The following is a 24,576-nucleotide window of genomic DNA, read 5'->3' on the forward strand; positions in this document are numbered from 1 at the left end:
GCCCGGGGCGGCTGGGGAGGGTCGCGCCGAAAAAGGGGAGCTAGCCGCTTATGGAGCCCAACTGTTTGCAAGCGGGGCCGGGCAGGTGGGGCGCACCCGCGTGGTCCGCGCCGGGCGGGGACAGCGGCTGGAAAGCACCCGGCGCAAAGCCAGGAGGTTCCCCGAGGGCGAAGGACAGGTGGCCGCGCGGCCGCCACCAGGTAGTCAAGGGCTCAGGAGCTGCGCGGCACGGTCCGAAGGTTTCACCGGCCCTGGGGCCCGGCTCGCTTCTACCCGCAACGGGGGCGGCCTGGCGAAGGTGGTGTGGGGCTTGAGGTAGCCTCCCGGGTCTGCGGCTCCCCGGCCTCTCCGCTCGCGCTCCCGTTTTCCTTCTGGCTCAGCCCGCTGCCCCAGACGTGACCCCCGCGCAAGGTGTTGGTGCTGCGCGCAGTCGGGGCGCGCGTGATTAATGGCCCCAAGGTCGGGGGCGGCGCAGGCACGAGCCTGTCCTTGGCTCCGCCAGGGTGTGAGGGTATCCGGAGGAAAGCTAGGTCATGACAGTGGGGCCCCAGGGACAGTGGCGGCGGCGGAGGAGGAAGAGGAGCAGGAATGCGGGTTGGAGAGGCTGGTCCCCTCTGGCCCGGGGTGGGCAACACGGCTAGTGCCCCGCGTCAGCAAAGTTTGGAGCCACTGGCGCGGCGCTGAACGGTGCGCGGGTCCCTCCTGCGCAGTTCCCTCGGCGGGGTCCGTGCCGCCGTCGCTGCCGGGGCAGGACAAAGGCTCATTAACACGTGATGGGACCGCGCCTCATAAATGGGACTGGAGCGAGAGGGAGCCAGAGACGGAGCGAGAGCGGAGGGAGAGGCAGGGACCGCGCGAGAGGCGACGGGTACCCGGACTGGCAAAGACGGGCAGACCCACGCCAGGCCTGGCGGGGCGAGCGGGAGGACCCAGTGAAGAGCCGGGGGAAGGGGCGAGGCTCACGGGCGGAGGGACAGCCAGTGCTGATCTTTGTCGCTGGCGGGCGCTGCAGGCAGGGGACGCCGGCGCGCGGTTAGTGCGGACCGACTGACTTACTGACCGACGGACTGAGGCGCACCCGCTCCACCCCATCCCGTCGCATCCCAGCGCGGGCGCCGCCTCCCTCCCTCTACTCCGCGGCCACCCCTTCCTTCTCCACTTCTTTTCCGCCTCCGCCTCTTCTAGGCTCCCGCGGCGCCAGCGCCTTTCCTCTGGCCCGGGCGGGGCACCTCCGCTCCCTGCAGAGCTCTCGGTGGAGTCAAGGGGGACGTTCCGCTCTAGCCGAGAAGCAGCCCCTGCGTTGGGCTATTGGTGCCCAGGGAGCTTTCCATACGAGAACCAGGGGATGCGAAGGGTAAGACCTGGCAGACTTGCGTTTGGAAATACTTTTTCTCCTTCATCTCCCTTGGGTACTGACCAGTGTAGTCCCCAAGTGTACATCGTGGAGTTCTTATTCCGTGTGAGCGATTCGCGCCTGGGTGTTTACTTAGCTGTGTAGCCCCAGCTTCTTAACTGTGGTCTGTGCTACTTCTGGAGGTTTCCACCGTTTAAGAGTTATTGAATGTGTATATACCTGGCTGTCTGTATGCACTGATGTCTGTTTGTGGAAAGTGTGTAATTGTGCATGTTTGAAAAACAGGCGCTTCAGTTGGTGCTTAATGTCTATAAACCATATCGGTAAATAAGTCTTCCCAGAAATACATCTATCTCTGCACCAAACCTAGAAACAGTCTCAATTATTAAATACCATATGAAGAAATGTATGTCAAATAATAAACTTTTGACAGAAAAATATAGCCACAAGAACCACTCTGAGGAAAAATAAATGGGCATGTAACTAATATCTAAATTTGAATGTTGATGGAACCATTTAACTTAGAAGTGGCCATTAGCTGAAGTTTATGTGTTTTTAAAAGACGTTTCTTGCTAATGCTCAGGAGCATAAATGGATCACGTCCTGAATGTGTGTTTGCTGTGATAGACGTGAGCAACTGTCATTTGGTCATTTGAAAATTTAAAAGCAATATGCATGTTTCTAATTTTAGTTTTCAATTGAACAGAAGAGAAAAAAATTAGTCACTTATTAATCATTTTGTCTCTCATATCTTTTTTTTTCCAAAAAGTGTTATTCTTGCTTTTTGTTGTTGATTTCTTGACATTATATTAAACGTCCTCTAGCATTTAATCCAGCAAGAGATCAGAATAGATTTATTGGTTATAAAAGTGTTGAAAGATAGTTCTGTGGGTCCCAGAACTTCTCATTTTTATTACTAAGTTAATATCTTTTGAACAATGAAGGAAATGTAATTTCTTAGCGGAAACTGAGTGGACATTAAGTATCAGTGGGGTGACCACTGCTATCAATCAATTTAGCAGAATACTGGGAAGCTCAGAGCAACCAACCTTTAAGATTCCCATAGGACTTTATCTGATTTAAAGTGTTGCTCTTCTAATCCCACCCTGCTGACAGTTTGCAAGGGAAGATAGACGGATTGATTTTTCTTGGTCCCCTTTTTCCTTGGTACTCTTTTCCCTTCTTCTACTCTTCTAACTCAGTTTAAAGCAGTTTTATCAAAGTAAAAGGCCATGTATAGTTTCTGAAGCGAGACAGTTTTCTCATAGTATCCATACATGAACAGGATCCACAGACCTCAAGAATTTCAAACGTTGTGTAACCTTCAGGCAGTTATCTCTCAGCACAACAGTAGTTGCCACAGTTGGGCAAGATGTTTTAGGATGAACATGGTTTTTAAAAATGAATCCACTTTAGGTTATCAAAAGAACTTACTGTAAAAGGACTCTTTTTGTTCCAAAGATGTCTTCAGTCCATTCAAGGAGCAGTCTTGGCTGAGGTATGTATCAAGTGTCTGACAGGGAGAGGTCTCATTGTGTTGCTATCTCCATGGGGGTAAAAATGATGCCACAGAGGGGAAATGTTCAGTTCTGACCTTTCAAAAATAAATGACTATGCTTGCATACACATTGTTAAGAAGGCATGTCCCCCATTTTTAATAGACAGCATCAGTATATGTGCATACAAAAGAGAATGCTATGCCTAGTCCCTCCAGTAAACCATAGGTGAGAGTATTTAATTTGGTGTGTGAAGTTTTTCCATTCTGGTGAAAATGTGTTCTCACATTGGAGTAGTGCTCGGCTTTGTTTGCTATCCACTGTTTTCTGTCTTTTTCTGTTACCCTTTTCCCAGTGGACTGAGTGCCTCCCTGTCTCGCCTATGAGATTGTTCTTTTCTAATAAGCCGAGCTGCAGGATCAATGTGTTCTTTTTGGCATTTCAAAATGTTAAAATAGTGAAATTGTTAAATGTTACCAAGATGAAACTGCTGGGAATGAAATTCTCCAGAAGAACTACTATATATTTGTGGCATATTTCAGTCTATTCCAAAAGAAAAGAAAACTCCTTCAATTGGTTTACCTATTTTCTCAAGAAAGAAGCAGCCCCATTGATTAGTGTTGATAAGTGTTTAGTATGCAGTGTCAGCTTATTAATTACTAAGGCAAAGCCTGAAAAACTCATTCAAAACAATTGTATGACATTCTTCTCTGTTTTGACACAGAATTAATATTAAACACCAGGAAATTTAGACAGGCTCCTTGTTTGTCTTGCGTGTTAGTATTTAGAATTAGAATTGCAATACTTTGTTGTATAAGAATAAACTATTATGAAATGGAACTTATAACAGCAGTTTACAGTTCACCACGCTTACCAAATGTTTCTTCCCAGAAAACAGTTGGGCTGATAAGGAAGAGGATTATTTCTCATAATTAGCTCTCCAGGAATGCTGCAAAAAAGAGTAATAAATTGAATTTGGAAATCCCTAATAACACATGATGAATAAAACGAGATTTGGTTATAGTGCCTTGAATTTGGTCAGTATCATGGAGCGTGTCCTTTAGGTTGCTGCCTGTTCTAGGGGGTAATTACGTTAGCTCAGTTGCATGAAGAACACAGATGAGAGCTTTTCATTCCTGCTAAAAAGGATGTCGTGTCTCCACCAGTGTAAGTCTGGCTCCTCTATTTTTGTCTTCATCATTTTCTAATTGAACCAACAAATTAAAATGAAACCAGCATTTGGATTTAAATTATTTATAATTCTGGTTGTTTTTTTGTTTGATTTTTCTCTGAAACAACCTGGGTGCAGTGGTGTTTGAAAAACTGGGCTAGGATCAGGTTTCTATGTCCTGTATCTATGTTTTGAGGGACCGCAAGTTCTGCTGATCTTTCTTTTCTTGACTGAAGATTGCTAGAGAAGGTAAAGAGTTAAGAGGAAATCAAAACTGATTGATGTACTCTATATTGGCAAAATTTTAACTTCATTTCTCTCCCTACCTTAGATCTCCAGCTCTTTCCTAACCCTGTTCTTGAATTATGTTAACTTCATATTATAACTGAATGAATGCAGTCTTTGAAAGGTGGGGGAATTCAGCACTGCCACTGAATTGCTATCAAATGTTTTGAATACCATTTAATTAGATCAGATTAACATTATAACATATTATAGATCAACTTAGATTTCCTCACATGTATTCTGAACTAAAAGAAACAATAAATGTCATCCAGAATATATATGCAATATCAAATTATATGCTGCATGATTTTAGATGACTAGATGTGTAAACACACTTCTATACATAGGAATGAAAAAAATTTTTTATAGATATATATCATGACCAAAAGAAAGTGAGGCATTTTGCCTTTACATATATGAACATATAATTTAGGTTTTAAATAAACACTGTAGATTTGGGGAAATGTCCAAATTTAGGACAGCTGTGCAGATGGACACTGAAGACTCAAGGCAAAAAGAAGTACCCACCTTGAATCAAAACAAGGCTGTTCTTATTTTTCATCATACTAGAACAAGTGTTTTTGTCCTCTGTGTTCTAAGAATCTTGCAAAGATGCCAGGATGGGCATAACCATATTTGATCATAGTTTTATCATAAACACTAATTGCTAGTTTTAACAATTTTCACCAATCTTGCTAATTGCATATTACTTTGGGGAAGAAAGTAGAAGGAAAGTTGGAAGAAAATATATGAAGTTATTACTACTTCACACAATGCATATTAACATAGTGATGTTTGTTACATACTGTATAACAAATTCTAATGCTATCACAAGTAAGTTACTGCTATAAGAAATTTGTGAAGTCTGAGAAAGGGAAGAGTATGTTTAGTGGTTTCCCAGTGCCTCTCTCTTGGTATTATTTAAACACATTGATGTTAGATGAACTTCTGTCTCGAACAGCCCTGCATGGTTAATAGGTAAGTTAGAACATATCAGTAAAAATAGGTCAAAACTATGATTATATAAAGTAATCAGTGTGAACTTCTAGTTCATAACATGAAATATATGCCAAAATTTTTCCTGGGTCATATTTCTTTAATAAACAGGGTACCTCTTAAAAAATAAAGTATTACATTTCACTATAATAGTTTTTCTAGGATGAGTTGCAATTACAGCCTTTTTTTAAATCTAGTTTTCATTGATATTTTCCATATATTAATGTATAATTTTGGGAAAGCCTTTAATTTAAGTTTCATTTGGATAGGTGTTCTTTTGTTTGTTTATTTTGTTTTGCATAACTTAATGATCATGGAATTCTTAAGGCTCATAGTTGTGTTTGTGTAGGTCTCTGAGGGAAGAATTGTTACTCACCAAATCTGAGCAAATGGGCCTGGGCAGAGTCACAGTAATTGTCCCAGAATACAATGAAGTTTATTTTCACCCCAGCTGGTGAAATTTTCACACCTGATTTAAGGAAAACTTTCAGAGTTTCTCTTTGTCTCTTTTGTTCTCTTGTTTTTGAATATGTGAATTAAGACTGGTTAGGTACAAATCAATACTTTTTAGTTCACTCTTTTCTTTAACCCACTGTACATAATATCCTGTATTTTCGAATAAGATTTCTAAAGTGTATTTTGTATTTTTTAAATGCAACAAGAAATGTAAGTTCCCTTTTTTCCTAGCACAGATGGCAAATCATTTTTCCCTAAGAGTACAATATTTTATTATCTAATGTCTTATTTTGTACTTTAATTTAGATTCATAATAGTTTAGAGTTAGGATTTGTTGAATAGACATTTGATATATTTAGCTTGATTTCTTACCATTATTATCAACTCTAAATAGCATTTTAAATTGTTGTTTTTTAAAATTTCAGATGATAAAATACAGTATAATTACTTAAATCTCACAGTGTAATATCTATTTTTTTTATCACTACTAGCAAATTTTATGCTATTGCTTTTTAAAGAAAAGCAGAGGCATTTTTCAAAGATGTGCCAGGCAATCTGTTGTGGTAGTTGAATATACTGGCAAATGCTTTCACAAACTGTGTATGTCAGTAGTATATTTAAATATAATTAAAATAACATACAATTGGGAAATAATGTTTGTCAAAGTTTATGTTTAAATGGGAGGGTTCACTTCTTTTGTTCATCATTTCTTCATCTGTTCTTTTAGACCATATATTTAGAGAAGAAAATTAGAATTAATATGTTCTATGAATTGTTTTAAGGAGGTTCCCATTTAAACTGATGATAAATTCCATTATGCTTGAAAAAAACAAACAAACTTCTGCTTCCATATAGGGACATTTGTACTAGGAAATTTCATAACATTGATTTCTCTTGGTCAAGAGGCTAAAAATGATGTTTTTTAATAGCAAGTGAACCAACACCATAGGTAATATGTCATTCTTGCTTGCTTTTAAATGAGCAACATTTAAAAATAAATAAATTTGATTTATTCTTTACAAGAGAGATTTAATGGAACTATGATCTGTGTATCTTGGTTTATTCTAGTGTGGGTTGTTAAATGGACCAGATTTTCAACTCATTTTAATGCGTTGCTACCAGAATTTGTAAATGTTTTCTCCAGCTTTTATATAGGTTGTGGTGAGCAAACAACATGCACGTGGAGAAAGGAAAACTAAACAACATATAACCAAAGTAAGCAAAAGATCATCCAGAGAATTATGTATCTTTGCATATGTGGGAATTTGACTTTGGAAAATGTACAGCTACTTTTGGAAATTATATCTAAGTTCTTACAAATAAAAAACTAGAAATCTTTGAATGAATTTAGTCCTTAGCTAAGGAAATTAATTATGAGTAATCTATGATCCATTTCTTATTGATAAAATTATAAGAAAGAAAACAGTCTGCCCAGAGTCATATATTTTAGTACTTTGGGATACATTTCCATATATTTATAACTTTAGGTATATTTGGAAGAACTTGCCATCCATAAACAGTGTAAATTGCATAATTACCAGGATAATTTTATAAGATAATTTGCAGTGGATCTGCATTATTTAAGCCTACTGCAAAATTTCCATTTTAGTTTGTCATTTTCTGGGTTCATCTCCTGTGTTACATTATTTTATGGTTCTGGGGAAAGAACAGAAACAGAAACATTTCCATCTTTAAAAAACCAGCTGGAATGCTAACTACTTTCATTTTTTTTCTGTTCTTCTTTGTGCAGGAACCATGGGTTCTCTCACAGTGGTGTTGAAAGAAATGGCTAGCAAGACTATGTAATTTTACATAGACTTTGCCAGTAGGATTAGGAGAAAGTGGTGTAAAGTTCTTAGTTTATATCTGCATAGTGGGTATTTATATATTTTATCTTGAAGTTACTTTTCTTTGCTGGATAAGATATAAAACAAATAATAAATTTCCTGAACAGTGCAAAGAAGCCCTGAATTGTAAGCTGGGAGGTTCTCTACTTGTGCTTATTTTCAGGCTAAACTACATTATTCTATTCCAATCAGATAGAACAGCCTTGGTTTTAAAGCTCTGGAAAATTACTGTGACCTTGTAGGATAATTTTATATCAGGTAGTATGATTCCTCCAACTTTATTCTTCTTTCTCAAGATTGTTATGGCTTTTGGGGATCTTTTGTGGTTCCTATACTACAAGGCCGCAGTAATCAAAACAGTATGGTACTGGCATAAAAACAGACAGAAATCAATAGAACAGAACAGAGATCCCAGAAATAAACCCACATCTTTATGGTCAATTAATATTTGACAAAGAAAGCAAGAACATACAATAGGGTGAAGACAGCCTATTCTAAATAGTGTTAGAAAAATTGGACAGATACGTGCAAAAAAAAAAAAAAAGAAACTAGATCACCTTCTTACATTATACACAAAAATAAACTCAAAATAGGTTCAAGACTTAAATGTTAGACTCAAAACCATAAAAATCTTAGAAGAAAACATAGGTAGTAAAATCTCAGACATTTATCATATATAAATAAAATCTTAGACATTTATCAATATTTTTTCTGATATATCTCCTCAGGCAAGGGAAACAAAAGAAAAAATAAACAAATGGGACTATATAAACTAAAAAGATTTTGCACAGCAAAGGAAACCATCAACAAAATCAAAAGACCCCCTGAATAGGAGAACATAGTCACCAATGATACATCTGATAAAGAGGTTAATATCCAAAATTTATAAAGAACTTATGAAACTCAACACCAAAACAACAATCCAATTAAAAAATGAACAAAGGACCTGAATAGACACTTTTCCAAAGAGGACATACAGATAGCCAATATATATATATATGAAAAAATGCTCCACATCACTAATCATAGGGAAATGCAAATCAACACTACAGTGAGATAGCACCTCACATCTGTCAGAATGACTATCATCAATAAATCAGTAAACAACAAGTGCTAGCGAGGATATAAAGAAATGGGAACCCTCATACACCATTGGTAGGAATGCTGATTGAGTTTCCAGAAAAAATTAGAGAAGTGGAACTGCCTTATGACCCACTGATTCCACTTCTGGCAATACTGTATATGCAAAAAAACCCGAGACACTGATTTGAAAGAATATATGCACCCCTGTGTTGATGCTGTGCTATTTATAGTAGCCAAATTTGGAAGCAGCCCATGTGCCCATCAGTAGATGAGTTAGCCAAAAATCAGTGGTATAGTTATGCAATGGAATACAATTCAGCTGTAATAAAGAAGAAAATCTCACTGGAGAGTGATATGCTAAGTGAAATAAGCCAGTCAGAGAAAGACAAGTACCATATGATTTCACTTATACGTGGCATCTAATGAACAAAGCAAACTAACAAACAAAATAGAAACAAACTCATAGATATGGAGAACAGCCTGACAGCTGTCAGAGGGGAGGGGTGTTGGTGACTGGGTGGAAAAGTGAAAGGATTCAGTGAAAAAAAGACTCACAGACACAGTCAACAGTACAGTGATTACCAGAGGGAAAGGGGGGTGAAGGGAAGTAGAAGAGGGTACAGGGAGATGGTGATGGAAGGAGACTTGGGGTGGTGAACACACAATACAGTGTACTGATGATGTACCATAGAATTGTACACCTAAAACATAATTTTAGTAACTAATGTCACCCCAATAAATTCAATAAAAAAATCTGTGAGAAGCCACTTTGTCATGAGCTGGCTCCCTTAGCAATTCATTTCGATGATCTGGAAAACCTATATTATAGAATTGTCTTTCTTGCTATCTAACCTCAATTATTTCTATTCCCTCCCTGCCTCCTTAGTCTTTTTCCTGGCCATAATCTTTAACATTGGTTCCTAAACTTTATAGTGTGTTAGAATTTCCTGGAGGCCTTGGTAAAACATGGATGCACCCCAGCCCTAGAGTTTCTGTTTCTGTAGATCTGAGGTGCATCCTGAAAATTTGCATTTCTCTCAAGTTCCAAGTGATGCTAAAAGCTGCTGGAGATGACCCTTTGAGAGTCACTGACCATAAAATAACTCCGTATGTACTGAGAACAGCTGGGGGACTGCTCTCACCTATCTTATTTCATATTTCTTTATCTTCACGTTATTTTTTTCTGAATCCTTTCAGTTACTCAGCTTCATCCAGAATTGCGTAATTGCATTACACAAACCCGAGGAAGGATTTGACCTTGAAAAAGTACAATTGAACTACTCCATGGTTTCAGTGGCATACAAATTCTGTTCTTGCATCCAATTAGCATACATCCTTCTTAATCATAACTATGTTTCCAAAGCACATTTTGCATCTTTACTGAAACCTAGTTCTTCAGGTTCTCTTTGTACATAATTACTATTTGCATCTTGAAAGTATATTTCTCTGTTTATATCTTTCATTGTTAGTATACACTGAATATTTTTTATTTAACATTTCAACTTAAGTAGGTGATACATACATTTCTAGTTTTTAAAATTATATCTGAATGGAACCCCAAATTTACACAATAATAAAAATTTAAAATTATTCCAGTGAGAAAATGATAGGAAGGAAATTGAATTGCTTAGAAAGCTACTGTCTCCTCAATTTGTATGAGTACTTGAACAAATATTCACTTCTCTTGTGAAATATTTTAATTTAGCCCCTATAATAATAGAAGACAATTTTCCATTCTTTTTCATCCCAGAGTTATGAACTGTGATGGTGATTTCATATTTGAAAATTCAAAAGCTATATGTTTCATAAAATAGAAATGAATTGAGTTTGTTATCAGAATTGATCTGGGGCTACTGAGACATTACCTTCTTACTTTTAACCATATCTTGGCATAAACATATCGTTTGTTTTCAGTAAAACTACTTTCCTTTACTCGTTCTTAATTATTTTCTTGAGGCAAAATTCTAAATATTCACAATTAATTTTCATTAATATATTAAATTTTCTCAATGTCTTTTTTGCCTCAAAAGAGTAATTTAAAATTTCATTTTTGTAGGCAGTGGTAATAACCCATTTTAACCCTCTATAACATGTTTTCTTATTTATGTTTTAATTAATTCAGTTGTAAAATGCATTAAATGTTGTAGTAGGAGAAGTTGCTCAAGAGAAGCAAGAAGTATGGACTGAATAGAATAACAGCTTGATTCCTGAGGGCTTATAAAGGCCACTCCATCTAGTGGTTGAATTTTCATATAACTTCTCTTAAGTTGTGAAAAGACACTTGCACAAGAGAAACTCATTTGGGAAAGAGCAACGCCTAATAGCAGGCATTTGCGAGAAGGAAAAGTCCATCAAAATCATTTTATATATTGTCTTTAAAGGTCTATATCAGGAGTAGTCAACCTTTTTATACCTACTGCCCACTTTTGTATCTCTGTTAGTAGTAAAATTTTCTAACCGCCCACCGGTTCCACAGTAATGTTGACTTAGAAAGTAGGGAAGTAACTTTACTTTATAAAGTTTATAAAGCAGAGTTACAGCAAGTTAAAGCATATAATAATAATTACTTACCAAGTACTTTATGTCAGATTTTCACTAAGTTTGGCAGAATAAATCTTTAAAAAACAACTTACTATAGTTAAATCTTTCTTTTTATATATACTTTGGTTACTCCACTACCGCCCACCATGAAAGCTGGAACGCCCACTAGTGGGCAGTAGGGACCAGGTTGACTACCACTGGTCTATATCAACAGTGTATAATTAGGTTTTGTTTGTGGCTGTGCATGTCACATGATTTATTTATTTATCATTGTTATATGGCTAAACATTACATTTCATAATATATATATACCTGAGCTTAACAAGAATGAGAACAAAGTAAGTATCAGACCTTTGACCATAACCTATACTTGTTGCCATTATAACTACTATTTGGTACTGAGCTAAATTATCCCATGCTTTTTATGTAACTTATACATGTGGGCACTTTTTTTTTCATTGGGAAGTTTGTATGAGACCAAGACTTAAGTTTAATTCTCTAATGATCATCTGACTTTACTCCAAGGAAAACTACCCTTTGTTAAAAGCCATTCTGCTAAGATAGGTCTGCCATGTTGCCAATCCACACCAATATTCATTTAGTGAACAGATATTGAGCATCCACCTTGTGCTAGGCAGAAGACATGCAAGGCCATGTAAGATAGGGCCCTACCTTCAAGGTTCATCGTCTGAAGGACTTAGAAACAAAAAAGACTGCTATAAGATGAGTCAACAGTACCCATCCTCTCTCCTTGGGAGAAAACCTCAAAGCAGATATAGGAAGGGGATTTATACAGCCCAATACTATTGATAATGATGTATCATGCACCTGTTACGTGTATTCATATCTGATTCTGTTCTGTCCTCTGTGGGAGGTGGGGAGCAGATGGGCTTTGTTTGATGGGAAGAAGTTGAATGGTCAGTCATTTCCATTGTTTTCTTAACCCATATCCATTGCCTGTATGATACGTGGGTATATAATGTCTGCACTACTACATTGCTATAGTAACATCTCTGTGCCCTTTGGGCAGCAAGAGTTGCCACAGGCACTCTCTTGTTGGAGCCTTGCTGTGGTTTACAGAGTTTCTTCTGCCTGATTCCAGCCAAGATCTTAGGAACTGGCCACCGAGAATCTTCTTCCCTCTGGGTCTAGAAAAGTACACTGCTCAAGGTGGGAAGTTGAGCAATTTCAAGTGAGTTTGAATTTCTCCATATAAAGAATGAATGTTTAAAGCTTGTTTACTAACAACAGTCTCATTGAGACCTAAAGAAGGGAGCCCTCTTCACTCTCACTGGTGTTGGGGAAACTGTCATTACCATCCACAATCCTTATAATTGACTAATGAAGAAAACATAAACCTACCTAATTAAAAATAATAGTGGCAATAGTGAGCTAGATTTTATTTATTTGCCAACAGTCACTGCAAATAAGGTGCTAAATCAGGGTTGAGATTTATAGTTTATAGTTCATTGTAATACTTTGTCCCTGAAGACCATGGATCCAGGATGACTTTCAAGTGCCATGGGCATCTTTTCTTGTGGTCAGCACATCATTCCTCCAGATTTTAATTGCTCTCTGTGTAAAATTATCATATATTACTTATAACCTCCCTCTTCCAAAATCATCTCTTCCCCCTTCCTTAGAAATGGAAAGAAGAGTGTTTGTTTTTTTTTCTGAAGCTGGAAACGGGGAGAGACAGTCAGACAGACTCCCGCATGCGCCCGACCAGGATCCACCCGGCACGCCCACCAGGGGCGACGCTCTGCCCACCTGGGGGCGATGCTCTGCCCCTCCGGGGCATCGCTCTGCTGCGACCAGAGCCACTCTAGCGCCTGGGGCAGAGGCCAAGGAGCCATCCCCAGCGCCCGGGCCATCCTTGCTCCAATGGAGCCTTGGCTGCGGGTGGGGAAGAGAGAGACAGAGAGGAAGGAGGGGGGGGGTGGAGAAGCAAATGGGCGCTTCTCCTATGTGCCCTGGCTGGGAATCAAACCCGGGTCCCCCGCACGCCAGGCCGACGCTCTACCGCTGAACCAACCGGCCAGGGCCAAGAAGAGTGTTTTATTAAATGATTCTTCAACCTCAAAGTTAAGAGCAGGGACTTTGAGTCATGTGAACCTGGTTGAAGTTTTAACTCTTCCCCTCTAGTTGAAGACTGGACAAAGCATTTTGCCTCTCAGGTTTCTCACGTAGAATGGGGATTGCAATACACCTATTTCATATAAATATTAAACAAAAGTAATATATATGCTTAGCACAGTGCATGGCAAATAAACATTTAAATGTTTCTCATTGAAATATTTGGGAATTGGAATTTTCTCTATTGTGCATTTAAAGCACCCAAATTCTTTGAGATTGGCACCTGGAGAGTCAAGACTTTGTTTTTACTTGGATTTAATTTGTATGTTCATGGATTCAAAGAGAAAATAACTCTTATTGAAAAATAAATGAGGAAACTGGAAAGCATGCTGCACCATTGGACAATATGTGGCACACTTGAAACTATTGCTAGCCTGACCTGTGGTGATGCAGTGGATAAAGTGTTGACCAGGAATGCTGAGGTTGCTGGTTCGAAACCCAGGGTTTATCTGGTCAAATCACATATGGGAGTTGATGCTTCCTGCTCCTCCCTGCTTCTCTCTCTCCCTCCCCAAGCTCCCTCCTTTCTAAAATGAATATATAAAATCTTTAAAAAGAGGAACTATTGCTGTCCTTGGTAATATAATTTAAAGATAACCTGTCTAATGGGTTCTACATATATTACAGATTAAAAATATACATTGCTTTTGCCTTTTCATGACCAACCCTCATATGCAAGATAAAGACAGTTTTATGGAGGCCCTGGCCAGTTGGCTTAGTGGTAGAGCATCGGCCTGGCGTGTGGGAGTCCCAGGTTCAATTCCCGGCCAGGGCACACAGGAGAAGCACCCATCTGCTTCTCCACCCCTACCCCTCTCCTTCCTCTCTGTCTCTCTCTTCCCTTCCCGCAGCCTAGGCTCCATTGGAGCAAAGTTGGCCTGGGCACTGGGGATGGCTCAGTGACCTCTGCCTCAGGTGCTAGAATGGCTCTAGTTACAACAGAGCGATGCCCCAGATGGGCAGAGCATCGCCCCCTGGTGTGCATGCCGGGTGGATCCCGGTTGGGCGCATGCAGGAGTCTGTCTGACTGCCTCCCCGTTTCCAACTTCAGAAAAATACAAAAAAAAAAAAGAAAAAAAAAGACAGTCTTATGGAGTATATTATAAATGGATGAGGCTTCTTCTGTATTAAAAACTGCTCTATACCAAGGAAAGGCTGCTTCCATTATGCTTGATTACTTTCTTTACAGATTATGTAGAAAAGTTATCTCTCTGAAAAAAAAAAGGTACTTATTAGTGGGAAAATCAAAATAGCAGAGCAAAAGTAAATGGTAAATGGAATGTTATAAAAGTCATTAGGCCTGACCTGTGGTGGCGCAGTGGATAAAGCGTCGACCTGGAAATGCTGAGGTCGCCAGTTCGAAACCCTGGGCTTGCCTGTTCAAGGCACATATGGGAGTTGATGCTTCCAGCTCCTCCCCCCTTCTCTCTCTCTGTTTCTCTCTCTCCCTCTCTCTCTCCTCTCTAAAAATGAATAAATAAAAAAATTAAAAGTCATCAAATCATTTCATTTATATTATGAATTTGCCTGAGTGATAGGCTCTTCTTGAGCATCATCAATGACTAGTAAGTGCTGATTCAGTGTGGTTTAATTTCTTGAACCTTGAAATTCTTTTAACAAATCTTTAAATGTTAAATAATTAAGCATACTTAGGTTAAATTTAAAAAGAAATATAGCCTTAGAAGAGTCTTAATGTCTGTTTAGCTTATATTAATTCATATATTTTTATGAAAAAATCTGTTAGTAAGAATAGACAAGAAAATAACGCTTATTAGTAACTTGAATTACAAAAAAAAAGAAAAGAAAAGCTAAAGCTTTGAGACCCAACAGAGCATTACAAGTATAATGGAATTTTCTTTTATATATGGGGAAAGGAGCTGATATTAATAGAAGAAGGATTATATATTTTTGCCTGAATTATCAGGATAATTAATTCAATCTTTTATTTCTCTTTGTTATATGGAAGATGATACAAAAAAAATCACCAAACTACTTTAATAATTCCAAAATGCTAATGGTTAGGTAAGAGTTAGGAAAGACTCAGTTGCCCATTTAATTGCAGAAGATATTGAGTTACAATGTTAGCCTGTGAGATCTGCCATGTATATTGAGGACTTAGACATAATGCAATTATGAGTCAACTAAAATTTTTCATACTAACTTTATAGGAATACATTAGCAAGTTATTTTTCTTGATCAAATTAGTAGAAAACAGACTTGTTTCCAGAGTGAATGGAAAATAACAAACAAATATATCCACTGGCACCATCGTTCTCTTGGTTCTTTTCACAAGGCTCTCCTCTGAGGCTAGCCAAGCAGAACAGCCAGAATAAACAAACAAACAAACAAAAAATGCAGGGAATAAACAGGGTTAAGCCAGGGCCTGGGACTCCTGCATTTGATACCATGGACTGCTGTCAATTTAGATACTGTGAACTTGGCATTGTCTCCTGAAAGCAACTATAAACTTAGATTTTAGAGAAGGAGTCTGGTGGGCTGATACAGACTATAACTATATTGGGAGCACCAGTCCTGATGTTTCCAGTGGGCTTTCTGCCTTCCTTGACAGAACAGTTGCAGGAAGTGAATACTGTGTAGTGTCTGTCCCCCCAGAGATGCTGCTCAGGCCAGAACTGCCAGGATTTTGACTCCAGATACAACAGTGATAAATATCTAAATTATTGAGATGTCTCTCTGAAACAAAGGAAGTCTCCAGCTGGGCAATGAAGAATAAAATAACCTGGTATTAAATTATACTGATACACAAAAGATGCTATTTGAAGTCCTGGTTTGAGGACTTTTATGATGCTCACCCTATCAGAACATGGATGTCTTATACTCTTAATGGGTATAGAAACAAATATATAGATCCTGGGTAGAGTTTTTTTTATAAAAACTCCATAATGCTGCCATTCCTGTGAAGTTTTTTTGATAATACTATAGCTTGCTAGTTGATGTATGATTTTGTGTGGAGGGGGTGGAGAGGCAGGTGTGTATATACAGAGATAGATAAAAAGAACAGGTGATGGTAGTCTAAAAAACTGAAGTTTTAGAAAAATAATAGGTGCAAGACAATGCATTAAAATATTTTTATTATTGTTATAAAGGCATGATTTATACCATAAATTATTAGACTATGTTGATTTTTTTCAAGGAAAATCCCCTTAAATGTCATTCAATCATTCTTTTACTATAACTATAATAAAAAACCAACTGCTTCTTTAACAGGTACATCTATGCATCTTGCTAGAAATTTCCAATTATGATTTTCCCAGTAGCAAACAAAAACAAAATTAATGGCAGCTGTGTCCCACCAAGCCTGAGCTATATTACAATACTAATGAACTCTCAAAGAAAACTCTCAGTGCAAAAAATAAGCAGGTGGAAATTACTGTAATAATCCAAATGTAGAAATAAAAGTAAGAATTACTGAAATGCAAAGAACAGTCTTCTTGCCATGATCCCATTAAATTAAAATAGCCTGTGCACAGTGGTGTTTGGACATTACTGAAATCCTTGAACTGTACAAAATTCATGTGTATTTTTCAACTGTATTCTTTAATTAAAGTTGGCTTATATTGGACAGAAATTACCTTGTATTTCATAACCACACCATGCTCTAGCTCATATTTTAGCATGCTAGTTTGTATTGATGAAATGCTTGGTTGCATTAAAATGGGAAATTGTGATCACATATGTGGTGATCTTAATCTACAGTAAATCATAGGCGCACACATTTTGCATTATGGAAATAAGGTTTGTGATCCTTTTTCTTCACTTTATAGCTTCCAGATACTAACTTCAGTCCTTGAGGCCATACCAGTAGGCTGACCCACCAAGATGGGCTGGCATAGGAAGTAGTGATTTAGTAGGAGGTAGTCTTAATTACTACACATTGACAAAATGCCTCAATTTTTGTCTTAAGAAGCTGGAAGACTTGAATCTAAGATGCAAAATAGCTTTATCCTAGTTACTGTTAATCGTTAAAACTACAAAAGCAGAAACTCTGGAATTTGAGAGACATAGGTTCAGTTGCAAACTTTTCATATAGACAATTTACTTAACATCTAGTGGCCTCCATCTTCTTGTCTGTAAAATGGGAATTATAAATAAGCATCTGATAGAGTTGTCATTACCATTTAATGATAAGAATATATGCAGTCTAGCAAATGCCTAGAATATATGAATAGACAGTCCTCTTCCTTTACCCATGTGCATATCTTCTATTTTCTTTGTGCTTTAAGTGCTGAGACAATAATAAAAATTAAATAAGCAGCCTATGATCTAATTAAGGCAATGAATTACATTGATATATAATTAATAATATATGGCTGAGAGCATTCTAAGTAATAATTATAATTAATATTGAAGAGTTAAATTTTGGGCCACACATTATGTTAAGTGCTTTTTTAAATATTTCATTTTCAGCACAGTTCTACAATTTAGGCCTCCTTGTCCTCCTCCTGCTCCTCCTGTTCCACCTCCTCCTTCCTATTTTATAGATGAAATACTGAAGTTTTGAAAAACTGACATGGGTTTGACACTAATCTTGGTCTGCTAACTCTTTTTTTATTTTTGTCTGCTAACTCTTAACTCATTGTTCTTTTAGTAGTGCCTTGACTGGTTTGCAATCAGTGGGGAAAACAAGGGAGATAGTAGCACCCCTGTCTTAGGTTAGAGAGGTGGTGTCCATAAAGGCTATAAGCAGCTTTAGACCTGTACTTAGTCCAACATGGTAGCCACTAGACACATGTGGCTACTAAGCACTTGAAATGTGGCTAGTTCCACATGTTAAAATGATAATATTTTTGGATATATTGTATTAAGTAAAATACATTACTAAAATGAATTTTCCCTTTACATGTGTGTTTTTACCTAGACACTGGAAACTAACACTGTACATGTGGCTTGCACTATGTTTTTATTGTATGGCACTGCTCTAGAACTAGAGCATCTGGGTTCTTTCTGGTTCTGCCACCTACTAGCTGTGCAAACCACAAGTTACTTACCCTCTCTGTGCCTTTCACTTATAAAATGGGGATAATAACAGCACTTACCTCACAGGACCGTTGTGAAAATAAATAATTTCCTACACATAAGAGGCTTAGAATGCCACCTGCACATAATAAGCTTTCTGTAAGTGTTTCGAAAGGGAAAATCAGCAAGACTTAGTGATTTACCTGATTAGAGAGGCCAAGAAGGAGGACGAATCCAGGGTAAGTCTGAGGTGTGAGCTTGGACACTACAAAGATTATTCACAACACTGCAAAAAATGTGAAAAATGACATGAGTGAAGGTAATTTACTGCAGTACTATTTGTACTATCAAGAAATGATAGTCAACCTAAACTTCCATTCATAGGAGGCTGGTCACATTTATCTCATGGATAACTTAAGGTAGCTGCTAAATAGAGGGAGGTTTTGTGCACTAATTATCTTCTTGTAAGTAGAAAAGCAAAGAACACAATACTATGTATAGTATATTAAAGTTTTTTACAAAGAAAGTAAAAGAGAAATGAATATACACAATTGCTTGAATATGCATGGACTATCTCTGGAAGGAGTAACAGGAAACTTCTTGCCTCTGAGAAGGAAAGCTGGTTGGCTGAGACATGTGACAAGAGACTGACTCTGCTATATCCTTTCATGTCTTTGAATTTTGAATGTAATACTATAGAATTTCAAATAAGTAAATCCTTTATTAGTAAGTGTGAAGAGAGAGTTAACTTGAGAGAAGGTGATCTCTGGGATGGACTGACTCCCATAGCTGCTTTAAAATGGGCTCAAGCTTTGGTGTTTGGGTCAGATAGACATCAAATTCATTCATGTTCCTCCTCTAATTTTAAGAAAAGGCAGGTAAATATTTTTAAATTGCTGCTTTAATGTACCAGATAATAAAATTCACCTGTCACCTGCTAGGTTCGTCTGAACATTTCTAAGGGTGCCTAGCCCTTTCTTTCTCATCTATTATCATATTCAGACTGGTGAACTATAGAAGAAAAAAAGATAACATTCCACATTCTAGTTATGAAAATAATTATATAACTCAGGATTAAATGATACGATGTCTTGTCTCCACCCACACTAATCCTATGTACTATTGTCGTAAACATCCTTTTCTTGGGGAAGCCTCCTTCAAGCTCATGTACTGGCTGCTCCCACTGTCCTGTGTATACCCAGTTGTCCCTGTCACTACACCTTCTCATACTTATGGGGTCAGTTGCCTGTCTTCTCTGTTACACAGTAATCCACGTGATCAGGGACTCTTTCTTGAGTCCTTAGTGGTGAGCACAGTGCTTGACACACAGTGGATATTTATTTGTGGAATGGGTGAATAAATGAATTATTAATTCAAACAGGTAGGATTTCTGCATTTTAGCAAGACTCAGAATTTTAAATTTTTTCCAAGATAACAACTATCTGTTTTTTCTCCGGTAACTGTGTAATATTGTCAGAAGCAACAGCAGTAAATAAATATTGATTTTTATGATTATTTTAATTATTATAAATATCACTCAGTACTTCTAATTTTTTTATAACCTAACAAACTTAATAGCCACATTTTCAAAAAGCATTTATAAATGGTAAAAGCAATTCTCTGGTTGTTTATTTTGAAACAAAACCAGATTGCTTAGCTTAGAATTCAAGAGCCCTTACCATTTGGCCTGTCCTCGCAGGCGTCCTTATTTCCAGCTCTGGCCACATGGGAAGCCGGAATGTTGAGGCCTGTCCTCTCTTGCCAGCATGCTTGTGTCACCACACTATCAAGGGGACACTGCCAGGGAGTACTGTCTATCATCACTCCTCCTCAGTAATAAAGATCTTGGTCTTCTCACGAGCCTCAGTGCAAGTTTTCCCTTCATGACATTTTTTCTTAGTTGGTGTCGACATTTGGGAAGTTATTCTCAGTCATGGCTCAGTCCAAATGTGACCTCTGGGGAAAACACTTGCCTGAAGAAACAGGACTGGAGCCCAGGTTTTCTTGCCATGGCCACCTGTTTCCTTTGGGTCTCAGCCGTTTCTTCCTCCCCCTATACGCTCAGCACACAGGCCACACCGCTCAATCTCTGATTCCACACTGTTTGTTCAGGGTTGTCTTGCACATTCAGTCTAACCTGGGTGACGAGGTGATTCAAGGCTCCAAGAGCAGAGATTGTGTGCCATGTTGCTTCCCCCACTGGCAGTAGGAGGCTGCGTGTGACCGGTGAAGCCAGGTGCAAACTCTTTCTGACAGGACTGGGAGATGCACACCATGCCCAGGACACAATTTTCTTCACTGGACTGTCAGACCCTGGCAGTCCATTCAGGACTCACACAGTGACTTATACCCTGAGAGCTTAAATAATGAAAGCTTTTTGTTAACTCATTTTGTGGACTGAATCTAGCAAGGATTTTACCTGTGTTTGGAGACAGGAATGAAATAGCACAATGGTTTTATTGAAGCTTTTTGTTCTAATTCTCCTGGTTTTCTCACCATTCAGCTTCTCTGTTCTCCCTCTGTCAGGATTCTCTGCTGCGAGCATCTCCCTCAGTCGCTGTGAGTGTGGCCTAACTGAAGACAGGGGTTATGAAGTCCATCCTGGATGGCCTTGCAGACACCACCTTCCGCACCATCACCACAGACCTCCTCTACGTGGGCTCGAATGACATTCAGTACGAAGATATCAAAGGCGACATGGCATCCAAATTAGGGTACTTCCCACAGAAATTTCCCTTAACTTCTTTTAGGGGAAGTCCTTTCCAAGAAAAGATGACTGCGGGAGACAACCCCCAGTTGGTCCCCGCAGACCAGGTGAACATGACTGAATTTTACAACAAGTCTCTTTCGTCTTACAAGGAAAATGAGAACATTCAGTGTGGGGAGAACTTCATGGACATGGAGTGCTTCATGATCCTGAACCCCAGCCAGCAGCTGGCCATCGCCGTGCTGTCCCTGACGCTGGGCACCTTCACGGTCCTGGAGAACCTGCTGGTGCTCTGCGTCATCCTCCACTCCCGCAGCCTCCGCTGCAGGCCCTCGTACCACTTCATCGGCAGCCTGGCGGTGGCAGACCTTCTGGGGAGTGTCATTTTTGTCTACAGCTTCGTTGATTTCCACGTGTTCCACCGCAAAGATAGCCCCAATGTGTTTCTGTTCAAACTGGGCGGCGTGACGGCCTCCTTCACTGCCTCGGTGGGCAGCCTGTTCCTCACAGCCATCGACAGATATATATCTATTCACAGGCCCCTGGCCTATAAGAGGATCGTCACCAGGCCCAAGGCTGTGGTGGCATTTTGTCTGATGTGGACCATAGCCATCGTGATCGCTGTGCTGCCTCTTCTGGGCTGGAACTGCAAGAAGCTGCAATCTGTTTGCTCAGACATTTTCCCGCTCATTGACGAGACCTACCTGATGTTCTGGATCGGGGTCACCAGTGTGCTGCTGCTGTTTATCGTGTATGCATACATGTACATTCTCTGGAAGGCTCATAGCCACGCGGTCCGCATGATTCAGCGTGGCACCCAGAAGAGCATCATCATCCACACGTCAGAGGATGGCAAAGTACAGGTGACTCGGCCGGACCAAGCCCGCATGGACATTAGGTTGGCCAAGACCTTGGTCCTGATCCTTGTGGTTTTAATCATCTGCTGGGGCCCTCTGCTAGCAATCATGGTGTATGATGTCTTTGGGAAGATGAACAAGCTCATTAAGACGGTGTTTGCCTTCTGCAGTATGCTCTGCCTGCTGAATTCCACCGTGAACCCCATCATCTATGCTCTGAGGAGCAAGGACCTGAGACATGCTTTCCGGAGTATGTTCCCCTCATGTGAAGGCACCGCACAGCCTCTTGATAACAGCATGGGAGACTCGGACTGCCTGCATAGACACGCCAACAACACGGCCAGTGTTCACAGGGCCACGGAGAGCTGCATCAAGAGCACGGTCAAGATTGCCAAGGTGACCATGTCTGTGTCTACAGACACTTCCGCTGAGGCTGTGTGAGCCTGACACCACCCAGGCAGCACAGGAAAAGAAATTTTCTTTTTTCTTTCCTTTTTCTTTCAGCTCAAAATCTAGAAGAGTCAGATGTCTCATCGGTTATATTTTTTAAGTTTATCGCTTACTGAAAAAGTGATTTTCACCCATGATCAGTTGTCTGTTCTCTAATGTTTGGGTAGTGTAGTTTTTCAAACTCATTTCTCCAGGGATATACGATGAAGAAAGACTGTTGATTTAGTGACTGGACACTTCTTCAAAATCTCAATGAAATAGGAGGGAAAGCTTTTGCTACACAATTTGAAGTCTGAGTACGAATAGAAAAATGCCCTCAAACGAGTAATGCCTTTGTAACCACAATTTTCATTATAATGTGAAAAGTATTTGTCTATTAGTATCAGAGCTGTCCATTTTTACAACAGTTATAGTACTAAAGTAGAGCTATTTTGTGAAATGTATTGTGTCCTGTGAGGTGTGTGTCAGTGTTTACTATGTGTTATTTATATTTGTCTAGTTCAACAAAACTGAAAAGTAGAATTTTGAGAACAATGGAATATAAGCTGTGGATATATGCCAATGAGATCACTTTTTTAAAAAAGAGTATTGCCCATGATATAACTTTGAAACCTTAATATTTTTTCAAACATCTCTATTTAAATTTGACATTGAAAATCATCATAAAGATTTATTTATTCTGTTAATCCAACAAAAAGAATTTGAAGACTCTCCAAAGCATTGAGCAGAATTCACTGACACTTAAAAATTTATTAGCTCTGCATTTTCATACGAAGACATTTATTATCTTCTCAAGTAAAGCTAGTCTCTTGGGTGATGGATTACAATTAGAATGGAAGAGAGAGAAGGCATATTGACTTTTTTGGCTGACATCTCTGACTTTCTTTAGTCTTTAGCTATTATTGGACTTATTAAGACAGCATGTGTCAATCTTAATGTATATTGTTATCACTGTGCAATTGCTGTTTACTTGAAGAATATTGTATTCTTATATTCCAGGTTTAAGTAGATTTTTGCCTGGTTGGCCAAACAACAGTCTTCATTTTTTTCTTAATTGTAAAGAAGTATTGTCTGGGTCAGTGAAATTATACTGTGTGTGAGTATGAATATAAATGTGTGTATGTGTATGTTTTTATCTTCTAACTGTTCTAGTAATGTCATAAAGTGAGAAGACTGTGACCAAGTGTAAACTGCACCACTTGCTGAACTCTTGTACATGAATTCATTTCTAAAACTGAGTTCATTCAGAAGTCATGTTGATAAAAAAAAAAAAAAAAAAGAAAAAAGAAAGAACATTCAGAACCCTCCCCAACCCATCTCACCTTTGCCTTTAAGAGGTTGGGCCAGGTATTACTAAACTGACCTTTAAGTATTCCACAAGACCAGTGTTTAGCAAAGAATAAAAGAATAATCAGTAATAAGCATTCAAGTGAAGGTCTGTATATTACGATGTTAATATCAGGAAATAAGAGTGTTTTGGTTTCCGAGCACCTAATATGGATCAAGTCCATGGAGATGTCAATCATTATAAGGGAAGTGTTTCTAGAAAACCTTCAATGGGAACATTTTCATTTGTATTTGTAAGCAGTGTGATCCCAATTTAAGTTACACTATACACAGTTTGATGAAAGTTAGATGACCAGGCCCAGCTCACATGGATAAGGAGGCCTATCTATTATACAGTGAATAATTGAGATAGAAAAGGACAGTGAGGAGCTGACACCCTTGTGGTTGAGGCCTGGATGACATATGGCTGCTTCTGTGCTTCACCCAGGTGCCCTTGGGGACAAGCCAGCCTCCAGCTTTGTCTGTATAGTTTGAGGCTAAGGAATAGACTTCTTCTCTGGTCCTGAATGCCAGGATCTGAAAGCATAAAGATGAGCACAGCTTTCTGTCTTCTTAGGCCCTCTTCTGTTTTTCCTAATGGTGCCATGGCTGCTCAGAATTAGGTCCTTTCCCAGTAAGCATTGATATTGCTTAAGAAACCACTTGACTCTGACAAACATTACTTACAATCTCCTTATACAAGAAAAGCATGACCCCTGCAGGATCCAGAGGCCTGCAAAGCATGAGGTGAAGTGGGGAGCTAATATTTTTGGTGACTTTTTAGGAATTTAGAGACCTGTGCAACCAGGTGGAGTCTTCTTTGCAGTGTCTGGTCTGAGGCTGAATGTGGCCTGTGGACCAAGCTGAGATACTTTTAATCATCTGTCTACATAG

General features: G+C 39.1%; 1 protein-coding gene across 2 annotated transcripts; it reads left to right on the forward strand.

Annotated features, from left to right (window-relative positions):
• The first annotated feature begins 665 nt into the window (after nucleotides 1-665).
• On the forward strand, nucleotides 666-24,018 carry CNR1 (cannabinoid receptor 1). 2 transcript variants are annotated; one of them, XM_066358900.1, is made up of 2 exons: nucleotides 666-1,354; nucleotides 20,869-24,018. In XM_066358900.1, the coding sequence occupies exon 2, from the start codon at nucleotides 20,932-20,934 to the stop codon at nucleotides 22,345-22,347; it is 1,416 nt and encodes a 471-aa protein (XP_066214997.1). In that variant the 5' UTR covers nucleotides 666-1,354; nucleotides 20,869-20,931; the 3' UTR covers nucleotides 22,348-24,018. The 2 variants fall into 2 exon arrangements, with proteins under 2 accessions (XP_066214997.1, XP_066214998.1); XM_066358901.1 differs by lacking the exon at nucleotides 666-1,354 and adding an exon at nucleotides 6,948-6,973.
• Nucleotides 24,019-24,576: the final 558 nt, after the last annotated feature.

Source organism: Saccopteryx leptura, chromosome 1, assembly GCF_036850995.1.
Source record: "Saccopteryx leptura isolate mSacLep1 chromosome 1, mSacLep1_pri_phased_curated, whole genome shotgun sequence".
Classification (NCBI taxonomy): domain Eukaryota; kingdom Metazoa; phylum Chordata; class Mammalia; order Chiroptera; family Emballonuridae; genus Saccopteryx; species Saccopteryx leptura.

What these genes read in the sequence shown, in the direction of transcription:
- CNR1 (XM_066358900.1), top strand. Translation starts at nt 20,932, where the DNA reads ATGAAGTCCATCCTGGATGGCCTTGCAGACACCACCTTCCGCACCATC.